Source organism: Oryx dammah, unplaced genomic scaffold, assembly GCF_014754425.2.
Source record: "Oryx dammah isolate SB20612 unplaced genomic scaffold, SCBI_Odam_1.1 HiC_scaffold_10, whole genome shotgun sequence".
Taxonomy (NCBI): Eukaryota; Metazoa; Chordata; class Mammalia; order Artiodactyla; family Bovidae; genus Oryx; species Oryx dammah.
This window is the reverse complement of record NW_024070194.1, coordinates 57521959-57544557: the sequence shown is the minus strand read 5'-3', so window position 1 is coordinate 57544557 and position 22599 is coordinate 57521959. Positions and strand designations below refer to the sequence as shown.

At 43.1% G+C, this 22599-nt stretch overlaps 1 protein-coding gene and 1 long non-coding RNA gene across 6 annotated transcripts in view; one reads left to right on the top strand and one right to left on the bottom strand.

Moving 5' to 3' along the window:
• PRTFDC1 (phosphoribosyl transferase domain containing 1) overlaps window positions 1-8844 on the bottom strand; it is a 100680-nt gene extending 91836 nt beyond the window's left edge. For 4 of the 5 annotated variants that reach the window (XR_005722513.1, XM_040248558.1, XM_040248559.1 and 1 more), the window contains exon 1: window positions 8736-8844. Coding sequence is in view for 3 of the 5 variants with exons in the window: in XM_040248558.1 (XP_040104492.1) it covers window positions 8736-8783 (48 nt within the window). In the remaining 2 variants the exon portion in view is untranslated. Of the gene's footprint in view, window positions 1-8068; window positions 8151-8735 lie in introns of those variants that run through there. The other variant, XR_005722514.1, reaches the window with a different exon arrangement.
• Window positions 8192-13909, top strand: LOC120869307. The gene is made up of 2 exons (XR_005722517.1): window positions 8192-8356; window positions 9215-13909. It is a non-coding gene; the product is annotated as an uncharacterized LOC120869307 (long non-coding RNA).
• Window positions 13910-22599: the final 8690 nt, after the last annotated feature.

The following is a 22599-nucleotide window of genomic DNA, read 5'->3' as shown; positions in this document are numbered from 1 at the left end:
TAGATATTATCGTGAATATAAGCAACATTCTTTTTGCAATTACAGGCATACCTCATTTCACTGGGCTTTGCAGATAGTTTGTTTTTTTAACAAATTAAAGGTTTATGGCAACCTTGCATTGTCAGAGGATGCTTAGCACTTTTAGCAATAAAGCATTTTTAAATCAAGGTATGTACAATTTTTTTTTTAGACATAATGGTATTGCACACTTAACTGACCACAGTATACGGTAAACCTAACTTTTATATGTACTGGAAAACCAAAATAGTAATAATTTGTGACTTGCACTATTGAGATACTTGCTTTAATTTGGTGGTCTGGAACTGAACCCACACTGTCTCTGAGGTCTGGCCACTGACACAGACAGTATCACTCCACATTATTATAATATATTATTATATATACTAATAAGTCTATGCATTGCAATCACCTCACCTGCTTAGGAAAGGTCACCTACAAAAAGTACATGTCTCCTGGGGTTATTGCACACCCAGACGTAAAGACTTCAAAAGGATGTGCTGTGGTGGGAACGTAAGTCAGTCCTGTTGGGAACCGATTGCTCCAGAAAACTGTTGTATTTAGATAGTGGACAGACTGCTAGCAAGCCTCTCTCTTGCTTAGGACTGGATGTGCAAGTCTGATGGTTAAGATAATAAAGAGGCGGGAGAGAAAATGCCAGTGAAGACCATGTTCCCTTTACTTTCAGATCATCCAGAAAGGCACTCAAGCTAAACCTTAGCTGAACTGCAGTCTCCAGTTTTCTGCTTACTCCCACACACCTCCATCAGATTTCTCCACGCAGCTGTACGCTTTCAAGATCTCTCCTAATGCAGACCTATCCTAATTTCCCAGTCCAATTCCCCATTCCTTGTCCTCCTGTTCTCAGACTGGTCAAATCAGGATCCTCCCCAGTTCGGTGTTCTGTTCATCTGTTGTCTCTCACCTACACCCTCTCCCTGTCTAATCCACTCCCCCACCGTATCCCAAACTCCACATCATCCGCAGAAACTCAGGACAGGCCCCAGTAATTGCCAGCTGTTCCCACCTCTATGTGATCTTGTCGCCCAAACTCCTTGTATCCCTCAGAGCTCTCTGCTCCTTGAGAAGACTCCTGTCTCTTCCTGCCTCTGGCTCCTTCATCTCATCTGTTTTCTATTGTTTCAAAACCCATCTGTACTTCATCGAACACTGGGATATCCCCCTGCTTTTCCCCTGCCTCCTCAGCCGAAACTCAAAACCAGTTCTCTTATGCCCAGGTTTTGGAAGGGCCACATAGGGTCCAGACTCCGACTCCCATCCTGGTTCCAGGCTCTGGAATGCTGGCCAGATCAAACCCATCGCAGATGAATCCCTTCCCTCTCAGTGAAGGCCAACTCTTCTCAGCTGCTGAGGTTAAAGCCGCAGAGTTGTATCTGACCCCTTTCTATCATCCCCCTCTTGCAACCCACAGCGAATCCTATCATCAGCTCCTTCAGAATTTAACCAGGACCACCTCTCAGCAGAACTTCCCAGGTGACACTAGAGGTAAAGAATCCACCTGCCAATGCAGGAGACATAAAAGACGGGTTGGATCCCTGGGTCACGAAGATCCCTTGGAGGAGGGCATGGCAACTCACTCCAGTATTCTTGCCTGGAGAATCCCATGGACAGAGGAGCCTGGTGGGCTACAGTCCATGGGGTCGCAAAGAGTCGGACATGACTGAAGTGACTTAGCACGCACACACACCTCTCAGCATCTCCACTGCCCCACTTCCAGTCCCTGCCACCGCTATTTCTTCCAGGACCATTGCCATGGCTACCAATTTTGCCTCCCTGCTTCCACTGTGCCGGCTCCCCGCCCATCCTCCACCCCCACGTGGCAGCTGGAGTCCTCCTTTGAAAAATGTACCTCATGTACATCACTGCAGGCTTCTGCTCAGATTTTTTCAAGGGCTTCCCATTTCACTAAGAGTACAACAGGAGTTGCCACCACGGCCTGCGGGGGCGGGGCTTGACTCATCCCTGGAGCTGTCTACCCCTGTCCTGCTTCAGCCACCATTCTCCTTCCTGATGCTTGAATGTCCCAAGCATCTTCTGCCCCAAGAGGTTTACACTTGCTTTTCTTTTGCCTACAACGCTCATCCCCTGGAAGCCCACACGACTTACCCTCTACTTCCTTCAAGGCTCCACTCAAACATCACCTCCACAGCGAGGCCTTCTGGACACCTATGTAAAAACACACCCCTTCCTTGCCATGCATCTTTGTACCTCTCTTACCTAGCCTCACTGTCCTTCACAGCATGTATTTCCACCAGGTGTGACATGTGTACATGTGCTTGTGTGTTTTATCTCCTCGCACTGGAATGTTAGCTCCTTCTGGTAAAGACTTTGTCTGTCTCATGCATTGTTGAAATTCCAGCGTTCAGAACACTGACCCGGAATATCGCAGGTACTCAAAAATGCTGAGTGAATAAATGACAGTCTCCACCCACGTGCTACCCAATCCTCAGTCTATCTCCTCATGATAAAGAGCACCACTGTTCATGGCTCTGGAAATTCCTACCTGACCAAGGGCAGACGGGTGGTCAAACAATGTGTCATCTGTGTATTTTCAGAGCGTCACACCGGCTCTGCCTTGACCAGCAAATCGGCCTGGGGCACAATTCAATCTGTTTACAAAGCAACACTGGTTTCCACCCTGAGACCTCCTAGGGCCGGCTGTTCACTTTCAACACCGCTGGTCAGTGCCTGGAACCACCAGCTGAACACGAGGAGCTTCCAGAAGACTCAATGGCAGGCCATGATAGAGACCAGAAGAGATGCCTGAGCAGCACCCAGCCCCAGGAAGATCACTCAGGGACACAGCAACTTCTGGCTCCCCTACCAGAACACACACACCACCTCCTGGAGCCCTTGTAGTGGGGCAGCATGAACTGGGGGTTATTCCTCCCACCGTGAAATCCTGCGGTAGCCCCTGCCCAGCTGAATCTGAGACCACTCTCTAGTCCATGTTCTGGGCACAGCTCTGACCTTACTACGGACGTGAGGAAAATTCTATCTGAGACTCATTTCCCCCTCCTTTAAATAGAATACAACAAAAACTCAAAGACAGGGTTGTTTTGAGGATAAAAAGAATAGATAATGTACTTAGATTCCTAGTACATTTCCATTTATGATAAATGCTTAATAAATGATGTCTCCCAAAAAGAAAAGAATGATAAAATGACAAATAAAACAAACCTATAGAGACTTCCCTAGTGGTCTGGTGGTTAAGACTCCGTGCTTCCAATGCAGGGAGCCCAGGTTCGATCCCTAGTTAGGGGACTAGATCCCACATGCTGCAACTAAGACCCGGTGCAGCCAAATAAAAAACAACAACAATCAAACCTATAGACAAAAACTGTACTGGAAATCTGTAGCTCAAAGGCAGCATGGAGTAACAGTAAAGAGCATGGATCAGAAGCCTAACACACTTGGGGGTGCATTTACTAGCTATGGGACCTCAGGCATTAACCTCTCTGGGTTGGAGTTTTCCTCTATAAAACAGTCAATGCCTACTTCACATGGCTAGCTTGAGGATTAAATAAGATAGATAATGGATATATAACTCTTACATCAGTATCTGGTCTACGCTGTCACAGAAGTCGCTCAGTCGTGTCCGACTCTTTGCGACCCCATGGACGGTAGCCTACCAGGTTCCACCATCCATGGGATTTTCCAGGCAAGAATACTGGAGTGGGTTGCCATTTCCTTCTCCAAGAGATCTTCCCAACCCAGGGATTGAACCCGGGTCTCCCACATGGCCCTGCAATAAATGCTAACCAGTAAGACATACTGAAACATCAATAGTTTACTTTAAAATTACGTTTTAATTAACTTAAAAAAATGCCTCAAACCTCTGTGCTAAAGTCTTATGGCCTGAGTTAAAGCTGTAAATTTAAAAGTAGAAGAAACGTGTTTCTCTAAACACTATTCTATAAGCCAAACCAGTCTATTTCCAAATGAGTCTGAAATAGTTCATTTTCACTGTTGAGATAAAAGACAATTAGAGATGAGGGAACCGCTGGTTTATCCTTAATAGTGCATGCAAAATTGCACTGTAAATGTGTCCCAGACCTGAGGGAATAGAAGCTATTAGGAACTGCAGATAATTACGTTATTCATCTGCTTTTTGAAAAATCAAAACAAGAAGTCTTTAAATAGTTTCAGTATCACAGATAATACGCTCTAAGTTTTTTCAGAACAATGCTTTCTCTGTTCAAAGACCCAAAATACGGCCAAGCTGGGGAAGTGACAAACACATTCACCAAGCCATTTTACATCACATCCAAGCCTCTGAACTCCCTGGGACCCTCTGTTCCCCATTTGAAGATACACTAAAGACCTTCTTTCTAAGTCATTAAAACTTAATTTTTTGCTAAGAATATTTCCTGCTTTATTTCTCAAGTTGGCTGCCCTGGGGATGAAAACAGTTTGGAAACACGTAAGTGAGCCCCAGACCACGTGCCCCACTCTCTCCTTCAGGCCGTGACCACGGCGGCCGCCAATTTCAGGTTCACATCGACCCATCCGCCGCAGGAGAGGAAGGGAGTCTCTGCTTCCGGGAACCCCAGACAAGAACAGGAGTTGGCCCAGCTGTGGTCACTAGTCCAGGCCCAGAACCAGGGAAGGAGGCGGACTGCAACGAATGCCTCAGAGCCACATGTTGAGAAACTGAGTCCAAACAGAGTTTGAAAAGAAGGGCCCTGGCGATCTGCCACCAGGAGAACGGAGGGGGACCCACACAGGCCAAATGACACCTTGTGTCCTGCATGCCGGAAGGTGAAACTCATCACCTCTAGGAAAGTTGTGATTCTGATGGATTCTCTGATTCCCGCCACGTTTCCATGGACGGATGGGGAGGGAGACGACAGAAGCACAATTATTTTAGATTTTCTTCTTCTCCTTATTTTCCTACCAAACTCACATGTGTAGGTACTATGGTTCTTCTGATAATGGTTCTGTAAAAGTAAAACATATCTATAAACCTGATGCCCAACGGGCAGACAGGTAAAGATCTTTTCTCTCCCTGAGAAGTAACAAAGATACACCAGCAGAGGAGTGGGGTGAGGGGTAGTGGGGGGACACTGGTGACCAGCTATCCTAAGCAGAGTATCTGAACCCAGGGCCACATCTCTGGCTTGGCCATCCCATGTACTGTTAACAATCTAATGTCCCATCTCCCCAATTCAACTGAAAGCCATCTGCACCCAAGAGCCAGTTTCCATCTCTTCATTTTCCCTTCTCTTGCACAAACTGTACTCATTTTAGGCTTAAGTCATCTAGGCCCCTTGCCATCTTCATCACCAAGTTTCTAACAACTCAGAGTTCTCTTCACCACCTCATTTCTGGATACTCCAATACACACCCTGATGATCATTCTAGCTACTCCATCTTGAGGCAACTTCACCCACCTTAGCTCAAATGGCTTTGCCTTCCCTCCACCTTGGCCACAGTGCATCCACCACAGCAGCCCCAGCTCTGAACAAACCTTTTGGCCAACCCAGTGTTATTACCTATCCCTTTTCCCGCAGGTACTGAAATTTCCCTTTGGCTTTTTGCAATCCCTTCTTGAGAGGCTACTTTCCCAGTATACCGTTCCTCCTGAGCTTTCTTTATCCTCCTGACCCTTGATGCCATTAGCTCACCTTGAATTCACTCTGAATTTGTGCCTGCCCATAGCCAACTTGATGTGAATCTAATTATCTTAAGCTCTACTGGAGAGAATGACACACGTGCAGGGAATATCTCCACAATACCTTATTTCCAACCTCGGTGAACCCTCACACTGCCTTCCTTTATCTTTCACCAAATTACCTTGTTTTTAAGAGGGCTTCTTTTAACACTGATAGATGGGCTATTCACTGTTCCACCATTTGCTTTTTAGACTTTAAAAATCTACCTTTCCAACTAGTCACATTGATTGGCCTCATCCCTTATTAAGAGTATCTATTACTAAATAATAGTACTTACTGTATATAACCATTCTACTGATGGCATAGTTGTTTAAAAGACTCTCACTACTGCTGGCTTCATAACTGGCTTTGCCATCTTGATGCTACTTGCTCTTTCTGCAGCATGTGACCCTCCTGCTCAATCTTAACCCCCTCAGGAACATGCGTGTGTACTCAGTTGTGTCCAGTGCTTTGTGATCCTTGGACTGTAGTCTGCCAGGCTCCTTTGTCCATGGGATTCTCCAGGCAAGGATACTGGAGTGGGTTGCCAGCTCCTTCCTCAGGGAATCTTCCCAACCCAGGGATCGAACCTGGGTCTCCCACATTGTAGGCAGATTCTTTACTATCTGAGCCATGAGGGAAGCCCCTGCTTTTGCTCCCTCACCTCCATAAAACTCTGTTCCTTAGGCACTGACCACCCTATCTGCTCTCTGCTACTGTCCTACTCATTCTTGGTCTCCTTATCTGGCTTCTCACTAAGTCTCTTACATCCAGGGATTTTCAGGTTTCTACCCTTAACAACGGTTTTATTTCCCCACCTTGTTCGCCAGGTATTCCCATCCACTGCGAAGTGAAAGTCACTCAGTCGTGTCTGACTCTGTGATGCCATGGACTATACAGTCCATGGAATTTTCCAAGCCAGATACTGGAATGGGTAGCCTTTCCCTTCTCCAGGGGATCTTCCCAACCCAGGGATCGAACCCAGGTCTCCCACATTGCGGGTGGATTCTTTATCAGCTGAGCCACAAGAGAAGCCCAAGAATACTGGAGTGGGTAGCCTATACCTTCTCCAGTGGATCTTCCGACCCAGGAATCCAACCAGGATCTCCTGCATTGCAGGCAGATTTTTTTTTTACCAACTGAGCTATCAAGGAAGCCCACTGATAAGCATCAGATATTTCTGTTTGCTGATTATTTCCAATCTATCCAGTCACCCTCCTGAATTCCAAACAGGAATTTCAAACTGCCTCTTGTGCATCCTGACCCATAGGCTTTATAGGCATTAGAGACTCAAGTTGTCCAGAAATGAACTAAATGACTTCCTCTTTTCACACCTTTTCACACCAAATCTAGGCCTGACCATCCTCTGCATGGCAAGTGGAGTGATTGTTTTTTCAAAAAGCATAAACTGGATGTTACGATTCCTTCTCAGAATATAACGATTTCTTTGCCCTTGGCAGGTGCTGTCTTGGAGAATAAGTCACCTACAGTATACCAACTGTTGTACTGGACTACTGTACTCTTCAAGGTACTGTACTGTAAGATTTAAAATGTTTTATTTTTTGTTTTTAATATATAATTTGTGAAAAATATTATAAACGTTATAGTACAGTACTATATAACCAATTATGTTAGTTGGGTACCTAGGCTAACTTTGTTGGACTTACAGACCAATTGGACTTGTGAACATGCTCTCTGAACGGAACCTGTTCATATGTAGGGGACTTGCTACAGGTACCCTTCTTCAATCTCCAGCCTCCCCCTCAGCCTTCTGCTCTTGGCTTAGAGGTCACTCAGGGGGCCAACCTGACCATCTGAGCTAAATCAGCAGCCCCAGTCCTCCTCCAATCACTATCTCAAGACTCTCTCTTCCCTGCACATATCACTGTCTGAGAGCATATTCCTCCTGTAGGTGCTTTCACATTGCTTGCCTGTGTTCCTCTCTAGAATGTAAGGTCCAAGAACACAGGGGTCTGTCTGGTTTTCCCAGAAACTAGAACACTGCCTGGAACCCAGCAGTGGAATAAACAGGAGCCCAATGAACAAATAAATGAACTCCTTTAAGACTAACAGGCTTGCTGTGAAATTAACCCTGGGCAACAGAGTTCAACCCGAACAGATCAGTTACAATGAGATGTTTCCTAATGCAACCCTCCCACTCCTGCAGGCCTCAATCACAGACAGGATTATCTGTACAGTACAGGCTGATTTCTGAACAAAGAATCTTAAAGTACGAAGTTGGCCCCACCCACCCACCACCCTCGCCACAGTTTCACTTTAAACCTGACACGTTGAAACCACTACCTTCCAAAGAAGCCAGCAGCCGTATGGCAAGACCAGATTTGATTCCAGGATACTGATCTTTGGGAGTCCACCGGGCGATGGCTGACTTTGTGGGGTTCCCAGGGATAAAGAGGATCTGGTCTGCGACCCCAACCTCCCACACCTTCTGATACTCCATACACATGCTCTCGAGTTCGCTCAGCGGGTCCTTTTGCAGACACGGATGCTCTCGAGGGGCGCTCGTGCAGAGGCCCCACAGTAAGAGCCCTGGCCGGCGTTTCAAATCTCAAACTTTATGTCCTAGCTGCCCTGGCCAACTCTCGGTATCCTTTTTGAAAACAACACGTGAAGCCCGCGCTGGGGGAGTCAAGAGGGAGCACGTAAGCACGGAGGCCCGTAAGAGCCAGCCGCGGGGATCCTCACAGCAACCCCCACCTCCCGGCGCCCAGGGGTGACTCCTGGTTGCCAGCGGGAGTGGGACCCGGAACCACGCGGGCTCAACCCCGGGGAGTAGCGCATGGCTGTCGGGGGGCCGTGGGGACACCGAGGACCCGGGGGAAGGGTTGTTAATCGCGGGGTCAGACGGGGGAGGGGGAGAATGGAAGCCACCCGCTGGGAGGGAAGAACAAAGCCGTGGCCAGCTCGCTCCCGAATGCATTTCGGGCGTTTAATCTAAAAAGGAGGTGGGGGAGGGGGGGTGCCAACGAAGGAGGGGCGGGGAGCGCGCGCCTCGGCCCCGAAATCGGAGTTTGCATTTACCACGACGCCTCGCCCGTAGTCTGGCGCCTCCTCACGGTTCCCGGCCATGTTTCTCCGGGGAAAGCGGGAAGGAAAGGAGCGAGAGGGGAGGGTGACGGGCCGGGAGAGGGTGGGTGGGGGTGAGAGGGGGGACCGCTCCGCCCCTGGCCGCAGGGCGGCAGAGCCGCTGCGCACCCAGGACCCCAGGCCTGGCGGGACTCCAGCGCTTCCGCCCGCGCCCGCATCTCGGGCGGGTCCTGGGCGCGGGGCGGGGCGGGGCGGGGGGAGGGGAAGGGCCCGGGGCGTCGGTGGGGGCGGGGAGGGGGTCGGGGCGCAGCTGCCGCGAGGCCGTCTCCGCCTGAGCGCGGGTCCCCTGCGGCCACCGCCCGTCTGCGAGCTCGGGGACCCGGGGGACCCAGGCTGCACGCAGCTCGCCCATGCTGCAACAGAAGACGTGCCCAGGTCCCCCGCCTCCCTGAGTCTGTCGTCCCCGCTTTCAGGCTAACAAGGTCCTGGAATCCTGCCTGCTGACTTCTGGGTGCTCTTGACCGCAAGTAAATCCGCGAAAGAACCTGCGGTGTGGGATGTTCTCGAAGTGCGGCTGTGGACCAAACTATGATGTGTTTTTAAAACCCTCTAACTGCCCAGTTGGAAAGAGCTGTGCGGTGGTTTACCCTTGAACCAAACCCGCGGTTACAGGATCTGGACTTGAAAAGAAGACCCTTCCTTTATTGATTTCAGGGCGGGGGGGGGGGGAGTTTTTTATACGTCATCCACTTAATCACCTTTTAAAGAACGTATGGTCAGAGTTTAATTGTTTCGGGTTGCAGCTTAAAGCCATAGCTCTTCTCAGATTCACGAGCCTTCTTCTACGAATCTTTTGTTAATTCAACCCCTGATCTCAGCCTTCCCCCTTACAGGGTCCTGGTTCTTTGTCCCTTCCTCCAGGGCCCGGCTCTCCCTTTAAATGTATTCACTGCCCTCGTCTCTGCCATCTCGCTTCATCCTTTGCAGCCGGCTCTGGTCTGAAGCCCCGCGCTGGACTCAGGCCTCTCCGAAAGACTATTTTGTTCATCTTCAAGTTCTGGCGCAAAGCAGGGAAGGACTGCTGATTTTGCTTGGTTTGAGGGGAAAATAGTTATCAATCCGTGAATGTCGCTCCGGGTGGGGAAAATATTAGTCATTTCGACGTGGCCCGACTCAGCCCTGGGTGCCTTCAGTCTCTTAAAGAGTGTGTCTACAGCCAGCACGTGCGTCGCTGAGATTAGGCGCTGTCCTGGGGGCGCTGGGGATGGGCAGGGGAAAGGCGGCGGGGAGGCTCCTGTTAACTAGCGCTTAGGTGCTTTTTGCACAGATGAACGTGTCAGACGTCCTTGTTCGGGGCAATTTTTATAGTCTGACCCACCTCTTTTCTCAAAGGTGAGGCACCACCTTCTATTTTCATTGTCGAAGAGCAAGCCCAGGAAGCATCTTCACAACCAAAGTCACTAAAATTTCCAGGAACTGAAGGTGATCATCAGACTGTAGTGTCCAGAAGACCCTGCTGGGAAGCCAGCCACCCCACGTCGGGGCAGGTTACCGTGTAGAAGCTGTGTGCTCAGATTCAGACACCTGAACTGCTGAGACACTCAGAGGTGGGAATGCAGTGGTTTACCTTAAGGAATCCCACTGTTACTGCGGCAAAGTCAGGTTTACCTGTGGGTACATGGGTCTTGGGGACAAGAAACTTCAGTATCAGTTACAGATGTAGCTGCTCTAAAGAAATAAAAAAGCTACTACTGTGTGCTCAGCCCAGGCACTGTAAAAGATGTAAAGGAAATGGCAGATAAATCTTTCCTTAAAAGGGCCATTAATTTAAATGTAAAATCCAGTAGGTTCACAATGAAAAAAAAAATCACTTATTTGAATGACCACAGAATCTCAAGAAGATCCTATAGAGACCCACAGGACATCCTGTGAAGAATATGGAATGTGCACAAATAAAATTGAATTCATTTTATTTATTACCTTTGTATATTTTGATAACATTTTGGGTGATCTAATTATGCTTCTCTACTTTGGACTACATTAATGTAATACAGTATACATTTGACATCACAGATCGCATTTGCAGGAACCAATACCCAAGAATAACATGATCCATCCTGACTTTATTCTTAATCCTGATATGAGGACCAAGAGGCAAAAATTCTTTTTAAATCTCAGATTTCTGTTATGCATCTACTGCAATGGCTTTGGACGACGATTCTGATTTTTTTAGTAATGATCCATATGAAGTTAGATAATGAGGCTAAGCCAATTATGTCCAACAATATGCCTCAATTTTCTCATCAGTAAGAAGGACAATACTGCATATGAAGTTTGTTGTTTTTTTTTTGCTCTACTGGATGTGAAGATGAGATTAATGTGAGGTGACATGCGAGAGACTCCTTTGAAAAATGCTATAAAACTGTAAGGTGTTACTTTGAGATGCTGTGACAGTGTGTGACCAGTTGTTTATAATGTTATCTGATGGGAAAATGACACAGTAATTGCCTTAAGATGGGTGTAGGATGACCAATCAGGGACAGTTATAATCTAGGGACAAGGTGGAACTGGTATGAGAGTGGATACAGTAATTTTTCACACAAAAAAATGGTATTTTAGCTCAGATTGTCCATTTTCAGACACTCCTTTGAAGAAGCTATAAGGATAAAGACTACGTCTTTGCAAAGTTAATAGCCAGTAAATATACTTGTATTTTTCAGTCCTTCTCTTGATCCACTTTTTAGTTGGAGGTTCCTGCATTTTCAATTCTGAAATTGTCTATTATCACTACCATGGTGAAAATGCAAATATATATGGTTACCTGAATTCTCTACCAGGCTAAAGGCTTTTGTCCTGAAAGTGTTGCAGGAAGGGGAACTGATTCCAGGGCCCAAAAGTGGGCTCTTGTCTATCACTTAGAAATGAATTGTCCGAAGATACACACGTGCAGAGACCTTATTGGGAAGGGGCACCTGCGTGGAGAACAGGAGAGTGAGGGAACCCAGGAGAACTGCTCTGCAACGTGGCACACAGTCTCAGGTTTTATGGTGATGGGATTAGTTCTCCGGGTTATCTCTGGTTAATCATTCTGACTCAGGCTCCTTTTGGTGGCACACATGTGGCTCAGTCAAGGTGGATGCCAGCAAGAAGGATTCTGGGAGGTGGTAGGACACATGGAGTCTCCTTTTGACATTTCCCCAGTTCTTCCAGTTGGTGGTGGCTTGGTAGTTATATATTCCTCACCAGGACCTCCTGTCATAAAATAACTCACAGATATGGTAATTATGCCTGGCCAGGGTAGGCGGTTTCATTTAATGTGTTTCCCCTAACAGAAGAATATACTAACCTTTTGACAGTTGGTAGTTCTTGAACCTTTGCCAGTATTAATCTTTATTGAAGGAGTGATTCAGTCTATGTGCTGAGTTGTTCTGAGCAGTCACTCAGTGACACCAGATTTGAAATCCAGAAGGGCATTAACTTTTTTTCTGAGTCCTGAAACATGAAAATAAACAAAAAACTCTCAGCCTGGGAATTGAGTTGAAATTCATTAACATGTGAAACTTAGTGACTCAGATTGTTAGTCATAGAGTCACTGGTTAGAGTCTGGATGAAGTCCATTGTGAACAAAGGCCAGTAATAATGATGATGATATTTTGCTTTTTCTTAGTGCAGAACAAAACCCTTTACAAATATTACAAGTACAAAAAAAAAAAAAAAAACCAGTGGCAAGATACTTTATTCCAGATATTCAGGTTAAGTAAGAATCTTGCTACCTTTGAGGTATTCTTTTCCCCTTGACATAAATACAGAAAATAATATAGTTGCAAATGACTGTAACACAAAACAGCTTAAGCAAAAGCCTAATTAGTATTCAATTAGCATAGTAAGCCCTCTTTCCTGGACTCTTGTCTGAAGCAGACTGGATCCAGTGTGTAGTCTTAAGAGTAAGCAAAAAATAATGATTCCATAGCAGTTCTTACAAAACAACCCAGGAGCTAAATTCAGAATTTATGTTTTGCATTATGACACTTTCACTGGTAATTAACCTTACCCTGAAGAACACACAGAGGGTAAAATTTAAGTCTGTTCTTTTGCAATAATGTCAGACACGAATAATACCATCAACAGTAAGTGCTGGGCTGCTTCAGAGATATCCTCCCACCATCTCCCCCATCTGACCGGAACAGGAATTGGAAAGGTTCAGAGAAGAATAATGCATCCATGTGTTCCTCCAGATCTCAGAGTCCTGGCAGCCGCCCTCAACTCTCTTGGCCACCATAAAGCAGTCATTGAAAGGACACAGCTGCAGGAACTAGAGGCTAAGGACTAAATAAATCCCAGGGCTGGAGGCACAAGTCATGTACATGACCCTAGCACAATACCTTGTGGTTATGAATGAGCGGATTAGCATCCAAGGGTGCAGTGGCAGCTTATGCAAAATTAATTGGCACCTCAGCCAGTGCCCAGTTCCTAATGGAAAGATGTCTACTTCAAATATACACACATGCACACAGAACAAGGAAACCTTAGTTGGTGAAAACTTTTGCTGGTGTAGGAATTGTAAGGACCAACTGGACTGGGAGCTGAATATTCTCTTGGCTGAACATGGATTCTCTTCAGATGAGAGCTGATGTATGACATCCACTGGCAATATCCCAGGAATGAATCCAGTTCTTGTCAGGTTCTGCATTGTATTTTAGGGTTATATTTTAGCTTGGGGAAGAGGCTGAGAAGTGGTTTGAAGTCGAGGCCATCTCACATGGGAAAAGAGACTGAGAAAGAAAAAGAGATTTGGACACTGATCTACCTAGAGGAACATTTCCCAAAGTGTGTTTCAATTCATTTTTCTTTATGTTTGAAAAAGATGAAGTTGTGATTCATTATGTTTGAGAAACAATGAGATAAGCAAAGCTAAACATTTCTATCTTGTGGAATGTCTGGGAGTCTTAAATATGCCAACATATACTGTCAATAGTCAGGAAGACTATAGCAAAATGCAGTGTTTCCCAAACTTTATTTTTTTTTTACCATGCAAATCTTAGAGGGTGTTTTATAAAAGGTTTTTAAAATTGCATTATTATAAGATATTTATATTTATACTTATCTGGAAGTAGGCAATTTTATATGAACTTAAAAGCTATATTTGAGAGGACTAAATATTTAAAATATAGTTTTCTGACTATGCATTGTTTTTTTTTTTCTTTTCAAAAATATGCAGTAAACTTAAATGGACATGGCTAAGGCCTTTCTCAACCTCTGAAAGGCCATGGCTTTGCAATCTGTGCCATCCTTCAAGTGGACATGAAACTTGATTATTTTAGAAGACAAGGATTTACTCTCACACCCACTCCCTCTCCCTCTGCCATTCATACTTTATTTCCCCTCTAACTACAAACAAGATCAGCCTTCAGAGGAGCAAGATAGATGCAAGCTATCTCATTGTGGCAATCTCCTTTGGTCTCTCTCAGTAACTGCAGTGGCTGTGGTGGCTTCCAAAGGCCATTGTCTTTAGACACTGCCAGCATATAGAATATCCAGATGAGCCAAGAGGCAAAGCTGGGATGTGACATAGCAAGTCATTCATTGTCATAGCCAGGACAATGAGATTCTGTTGCAGTGGCCAGGTTCATAGTCCTGTGGGATTTGAACTTGAAGGAACTGAGTCCCTGTTTTCTAACTTGGGACCTTTAACTCTACTGACTACCTCAGCTGCACCAGTGGGATTCATGGCAAGTCAAACCTGATTCACAGAGGGTGAAAATTGCTACGTTTTAAGTTCATAACTTTTTATTTTAAGTTTTTGGTTTTGTTCCAGCTTTTTTGAGTATAATTGACAAATAAAAATTGTATGTATTTAAGATATAAAAGAGGCTTCCCAGGTGGCTCAGTGGTAAAGAATTCGCCTACAAATGCAGGAGACACAGGGGACACAGGTTCGATCCCCGGGTTGGAAAGATCCCCTGGAGAAGGAAATGGCAACTCACTCCAGTATTCTTACCTGGAAAATTCCATGGACAGAGGAGCCTGGTGGTCTACAATCCATAGAGTCACAAAGAATCTGACACGACTGAGCATGCACACACATACACATGCGTGCGCGCACACACACACACACACACACACACACACAGGAGGTGTAAAATGTAGTAACATAAGATATACCTATACATTGTGAAATAATTAACCATAATCATGCTAGTTAACATACCCACATAGTAATCACACAGTTGTCTTTGTGTGTGTGTGTGATGAGAACTCTTAAGGTCTATTCTGTTAGCAAATATAAAATGTACCAGATAGTATTATTAACTGCAGTCACCATGCCATACATTAGACAGCCAGAACTTATTTATCTTATAACTGAAAGTTGCTACATGTTTATCATCTCCCAAATTCCACCTCACCCTGAGTCCTCAGAAATTACCACTCTTTTCTCTACTTCTAAGTGAGAGTATACAGTATTTGTCTTGTCTTATTTCATTTAGCATACTGTCCTCCAGATGCATCCATGTTATCATAAAAGGGAGGATTTCCTTCTTTTTTATGGTGAGTAATAAGTCACTATACATATGAAATAAAATATAATTTATATTTATAAAATAAGATAATGTATATAATATATAATGAATGTATAGTATTAATATAATGGATAATATATAACTACATTATATTATATTATAATAGATATAGGTATTTCACATTTTGATAAAGATTGCATTAAATCTGTAGGTTACCTTGGGCAGTATGGACATTTTAACAATATCAATACCTTTTGATGTTATATGTAAAATAAACATATAGCACAAGTGTTTTTCCATGGGATAGTAAACTCTATAAATATCACTTGAAATGGCAATGCCAACCATTCCTCAATATATTTTTATTACTTCCAAATTTTGATTTTATAAAAATATATAAATAACTATGTTTTTAATAAAATATTTATGTATATTTTAACTATTTCTGGTGGATAAATTCTCTAGAAATGGAATTTCTAAGTTATAGGGTATAAATATTTTTTAAGACTCTTGATATATAGTTCTAAATTTAGCTTGCAATATTAATGTCTTTCTTCAATGGAAAATTATAGTAAATCTCATGGGATTTTTAACTGAACATGAATAAAACTTTATTACAAAAATACTTTGAGGTTTGAGGGTAGAGTATTAGCTAACATATGTTAAAAGCTTAGTAATTGAAACTAATAAGAAAAAGTCAATTTGAATTTATGATAAATTCTTAACTATAGACTACTTTAAAACAATGTGCTTTTATTGCTGTAGTCCATAAAGTAATACCTAGACTAATGAAAAGTTTATGGTACTCTGTGTTAGGCTTTTGGCTCCAAGTCAGGCAGACTCAGCTTTAAAATCAGACTCCACCACCTCCTGCCTGACCTTGGGCAAGTTTCTTAATTTATTTGCCTTATTTTTTGCATTTGTTCAATGAAGATAATGTTAGTTCCTACTTCTTGGGGCTATTGTGAGGCTTAAATAATGTGTCCAGATAACCTAAGGAGCGCACAATACATTTTATCTATTAAGAAGAATAATTTTAAATAGAATCCCTAATTAGAATTTCTGAATTAATAAACAGATCAGTTGAACAGTTTTAAGTAAATAAACCTACACTATATCACTTACAGTTTCTTCATGTAAATGAGCCAGTATTTTCCATGAAATTATATTTGTTGTGTTATCAGCTTGATATATATATGTGCATGCTACATGCAAAGTTGCTTCAGTCATGTCCAACTCTTTGCAACCCTGTGCATCAGACCATAGCCTACCAAGCTCCTCTGTCCATGGGGATTCTCCAGGCAAGAATACTAGAATGAGTTGCCATCCCCTCCTCCAGGGAATCTTCCCAACTCAGGGATTGAACCTGTGTCTGTCTGCATCTTTTGCATTCCAGGTGGATTCTTTACCACTAGCATCGTCTGTGAAGATATATATATATATATAATTTATATCATAAAATTTACATATAAATTTAACAAAAGTAAGCTGTGAGAAAAGCCTCTGTAAAATCAATACAAATAGTGATGGATTCTAATAGTAATGGAGATCTATTTTTTATTTACTGCTATATTATTTTTTATATTAGAAAAAATTAGCTTGATTTAATGCTCTTCATGTTTAGAATATGAAGGACAATAACATCAGTTAACCCAAGATTAGTGAATATTCTTCTGATAGATTTCCATCAAACATAAATGCATTTATAACTTACAGCTAAGGAACAGAGTGACTGAATCAAGTTAAAAGTCACTTAGCATTTTTCTAAGTGTCTCTGAAGGAGCAGTTGGGAAAAGTCTTTTTTGGTTTTTTGAAAGCTCTCCGTGGCGTATGGGATCTCGTCCCCTGACCAGTGATCCAGCCCACGGCCCCTGCTTTGGAAGTGCAGAGTCCTAAGTGCTGGACCACCAGGGAAGTCCCAGGGAAAGTCTTTTAGCCGAAAGTTGTCCCTCAGTGAAGGAATGGGCGTTGCATGAGGATCTGAGTAAAGCCATCCTCTGTTTCTATAGACCATTTTAGCTGATATTTTGTTACTGTGGTCAGTGGTTTTCTTGCTTTAGCACTCACATTACCTTAAATTCCCTACTATTTCTTAGTTCAGCAAAACTATCATGATCCTTTTGAACTCAAAGCTCAGGCCAACTTTGTGATTATCTGACTTTGTCTCTTGGCTTGACAAATAACCTTCAGATTCTCGTTGATTCATACCAAACCCACACAGAGCAAACAACGCTAAAAGTTGCACAGATGAGAAATTTTCAACACATTTCTAAGTTTAGAACATTTGAAGGAACATAAGACCAGAAGAATCGAGTTTGTATGATAAGGCCGAATGCATTACCAGGAAATTATATGTTTCTCACTCTAGGATTGATGTCATTGGCTTTTTACTGTCAGATTTTTCAGCATGTTCAGCATAGTCAGTCACAGAATGTACACCCAGGTCACCTTTTACAAGAGAATACAGGAATGAGATGACTCAGGCTTCTCTCTGGATCTGGGGATTTTGCCAAAGCTTAAGTGATAGAGACAGACTGTCTCAAAAATCACAAATGTCATACCTGGACTTTATACTCATTACCTTTTCACCTTGTTAGTCAAGTTCTATCACCTTTTATGATTTTTTTGTTGTTGTTATCTGTGACCTTTTTGCACTCTTTTTCAACATTTCTTTTTTAAGTCTTAAAACTACTTTGTTACCAAGCTCTTGTTTTGGCATACTTCTTGGATTCAGTCCAGTTGTTGAATCAATAAGATTGAATTTTTTAAAATATCAAACTTTTAAAAATAATAAATATTGAGAATGTTACTGAAATAGTCATTTGAGTAGTTGTTCAGGAACCATTTTGTGTTAATTTGGAAAACCTGAGACATAAGTTTCCAATAATTTGTTCTTATTCTTAGAGAGATTAGACATTTTAAGAAAGTTTTTTTTTTTCCCAAATCTTCTTCCACATTTTCTTTTTGTAAAAAAATAAAATTCAGTGAAAAGTAAAAGTCTGGCCTAAAAATCAAACCATGAAAAATCATGTAAAGTAACAGATAAGCAAAAATTCTCAAAATACGGCTGGCCTTTGCATAATGAGAAAAAAATAGAGAAGACAGTGGAAATAATTATCTAAGCCCAGTTTATGAACTTGTAAAAATTAATGGAGAATACAGGCAAGATGTTCTCTTTCCACAGAGCTCTATGCAGCTCTGCTGTGTTGAGAGTCCCTAGGTTTGGAGGGTTAGAAGATTTTGCAAATAGGGGTGCCCAGGTATGTAAACTCCCAAGCATTTTACCAGGTCTTAGACCAGGGTTTCTCAGCCCTAGCGATATTGACAATTTGGGCCAAATAAGTATTTGTCACTGGGCTGTTCAGTGGATTGTAGGAAATTTAGCTGCATCCTTGACTTTTACCTGCTAGAAGCCAGTATCATTCCCAGCTGTGGCAATAAAAATATCTCTAGAAAGTGTCAGATGTCCTCCTGGAGTGGAGGAAGGGACAGAATCATTTCCAGTTAGGAATTAGTGTCCTAGAGTAACAGATCTTATGCTGGTCTCAAATGTTTCCACTCTGTTTTGAAGAGAGAAAGGAAAAGGTTTGTCTGATAGCCAGTACACCCATATTTAATCAGTCTGTAGCCCTCTCAGTATGGAATAATGTGAGAAAAGTTTGTGAGAGGGTTTTCTTTATTTCATGCTTTCTACAACAGAGAAACATAACCAAACACAAAGAAAATGTTGATTATGTTTTGAACGTAGAGAAACACATATCAAAGCTTGAGTCAAAAAGCAAAATCAAAACTTGATTTTTATACTTTCTTTTTATTATGGATTCAATCATTTCTATTTTCTCTTAGTCTTTCAAAATGGGAGTTTGAATCTATCATATTAATAGATATAGGGAATTCCTTGGCTGTCCAGTGGTTAGGACTCTGCACTTTCACTGCTGTGGCCCAGGTTCAGTCCCTGGTTGGGGGACTAAGATCTAACAAGCTACGTGGTATGGCAAAAAAAATTAATTAATTAATGCACTTATAGGACTCATTAATATTATTTCCATATCATATAAAGAAAGGTGAGTTTCAGTCAAGGCTGAGCAATATACTTGCCAAAGTACTGATATTTTAAATTCATGAGACTTATGGCAGGGTTCAGAAATGAGCTTCTCTTCTTAGACCCATCTTTAATAGAAAGCCACCCATGCTAAACTGAGCAAGCTGCTGCACAGGTGAGCCCACCTTACCTAGGGGCAAACTAAATCAGGAGTCACAGCAGTGCAGTCTGTGCCCTGTCTCTGCCACTTACTGATGGCCTTGGAGCTTATGACCTTGAGATTCAGTTCCTCCAAGTAAAAAATGAGAATCGTCACGATTCTCTGATAAGGTTATTCTGATGATTGCATTGGTATCAGGATTACTGTCACTTGTGCTCTTCCCCTTTTCCTCCTTCCCCTTCCTTCCTCTCCAGTGTATCTATTCCTTGCACATGCCCAGGTCCTCATGGGCCACAACTCTCACACACTTGTTCAGCCGTGATTCTGAGTCCCAGCACTGCAGAGGGTTTGCCGACTTATCCAGAGTATTTAGAAAACTAAGATTGCATGATTCATAAAATTAACTAAGAGCTCTGCCTTTCAATTTCTTACTACTAAAAATGGTTCTGTTAAATTTCTAAATGCTTAGATGTCTATGAACAGGAAAAAAAAAAAAAGTTCTCTGTGACAGTAATCACCAGTCTTAGCACTGGGACAGGAGGAATATTAGAAGCCATTTGGTCCAGGAAGGACTCCTGACCTATGGTCAGATTGCTTTTACTGACAGTTACTCAGCCCTTCGCAGGCACCTCATCTCATTTTTGAGTTCTAATTACTGGAAAGTTCTGATCTTGCCTGAACCTGTCCCTTTGGGGTTTTCTTCTGGAACAACCCTGATTGCATCACCTTCTTCATCCACTAATGAGCCATACAACCATCAACTGTATGGGTCTATACATTTACTACATTTAAAGACTTGATATGTGAATATATCAAATACAAAGCAAGTAAACCAATTCTATAGGCACACAGCCACCTGAAGCAGTCTACACCTTGCATTTAGTGGGTGCTGTAGTATTCTTGCCTGGAAAATCCCATGGACGGAGGAGCCTGGTAGGCTGCAGTCCATGGGGTCGCTAAGAGTCGAACACGACTAAGTGACTTTACTTTCACTTTTCACTTTCATGCATTGGAGAAGGAAATGGCAACCCACTCCAGTGTTCTAGCCTGGAGAATCCCAGGGACCGGGGAGCCTGGTGGGCTGCCGTCTATGGGGTCGCACAGAGTCAAACACGACTGAAGTGACTTAGCAGCTGAGCAGTGTAACTTAGAAGACTGCAGAACTCCCAAAGATTGGGATCTTCAGATAAAAAGTTTCAGTGAGTCTGCTCATCAAAACTTCAGGATAAGAGAGTTAACTGGCAGAGAAAATGAGTTACATTTGTTTTTGACTGCAGTGGCACTCGGATACTGACTTGTTACATGCATGTAAGAATACTTTGCCCAGAGTACATTCAGATTCGCAGCTTTCCTCCAGAAAAATTGTGTCAAACACACTCCCATGAGGGATATGAGTTGGAAACTCCATCATACGTCCAGAAAACAGCATAAGAAACTTGATCGTCGCTCTTATGCAATTTGCATCTTGGTGCTTATACTACCTTTGTAAAGGAAAATAAGCCAAACATGCAAAATCCTTAGTACTGAAGTGGCTAATAAAGGAGAGACCCCATTGCGTGTGGTCTGTGCAACTTACTAACTTCGAAGGCTGTGTCAGCTTTCTCAAAGATGGTAACGCCCTCCAGTTTCCTTCCATCTTTTCTCTCAGTGCCTTGGTGCTATTCTGGACACCACTTTCTGAGGACACTTTCCGGCATCCACTGAGCAGCCTGTGTGGCCAGCCTGGTTTCCCAGTGCCTTTTCCATGATGCAGCCTCTAACATTCTGTTAGAATGTGCCATTCTCTTAGAATTCACTTACACAGGCACTAAAGTGGATGGAAAAAGCTATGAAAAGCTATGACCAACCTAGACAGCATATTAAAAAGCAGAGACATTACTTTGCCAACAAAGGTCCATCTAGTCAAAGCTATGGTTTTTCCAGTAGTCATGTATGAATGTGAGAGTTAGACTATAAAGAAAGCTGAGCGCTAAAGAATTGATGTTGGACTGTGGTGGTGAAGAAGACTCTTGAGAGTCACTTGGATTGCAAGGAGATCCAACCAGTCCATCCTAAAGGAAATCAGTCCTGAATATTCACTGGAAGGACTGATGCAGAAGCTGAAACTCCAATACTGTGGTCACCTGATGTGAAAAACTGACTTACTGGAAAAGACCCTGATGCTGGAAAAGATTGAAGGCGGGAGGAGAAGGGGATGACAGAGAATGAGATGGTTGGATGGCATCACCGACTCAATGGACATGAGTTTGAGCAAGCTCTGGGAATTGGTGATGGACAGGGAAGCCTGGCGTGCTGCAGTCCATGGAGCCGCAAAGAGTCAGACGTGACTGAGCAACTGAACTGAACTGAAAGTGGATGGACTGTGGGACAAGAAAGATGCTAAAGATTAAGTGAAATCTTGGTGAGGTGTACATCATTTACTCTTCAGGTGTCTGAGGTATGCCTCTCTTTATGACATCCACACTGTCCCTTGTTAACTCTTCTGCTGCCAGTCAGTAGCGGTGAGATCTTGGACAATTATCTAAACTTTCTGTGCCTCAATTTCCCTATTTCTAGAAAAGGAGGAAAATTATACTGAGCTATAATCAAAAGATTTTTATGAGCATTGTGTGTGAGTGTGTGCATTAGTTATTCAGTCATGTCTGACTCTGCAACCCCGTAGACTATAGCCCACCAGGCTCCTCTGTCCATGGAATTCGCAGGCAAGAATACTGGAATGGGTTGCCATTCCCTTCTCCAGGGGATCTTTCCTACCCAGGGATCAAACCTGGGTCTCCTGCATTGCAGGTGGATTCCTTACCATTATGAACATGAAGTGAGTTTATTTACATTAAGCACTTAGAACAATGCACACCCTAGTAGCTGATATATATATATATATATATGCTTACTATTACTACTATTTTCGAGAAGAAAATGTGGCAATACCTCTTTTTTTTCCCTCCTCACAGAGGAGGAAAAATAATAATAATTTTTATTAATAATTTTTATTATGTTTTTTAAAAAGTAATAATTTAGCTTTTTTTTTGGCTAGTTTTATAAACAAATTTACTCTTCACTATGAGCAAGACCTGCTGCTTTGCTCACCATAACAGACCCAGAAGATATTAGACCTTTGGGTAGCAGGTTCAATACCTG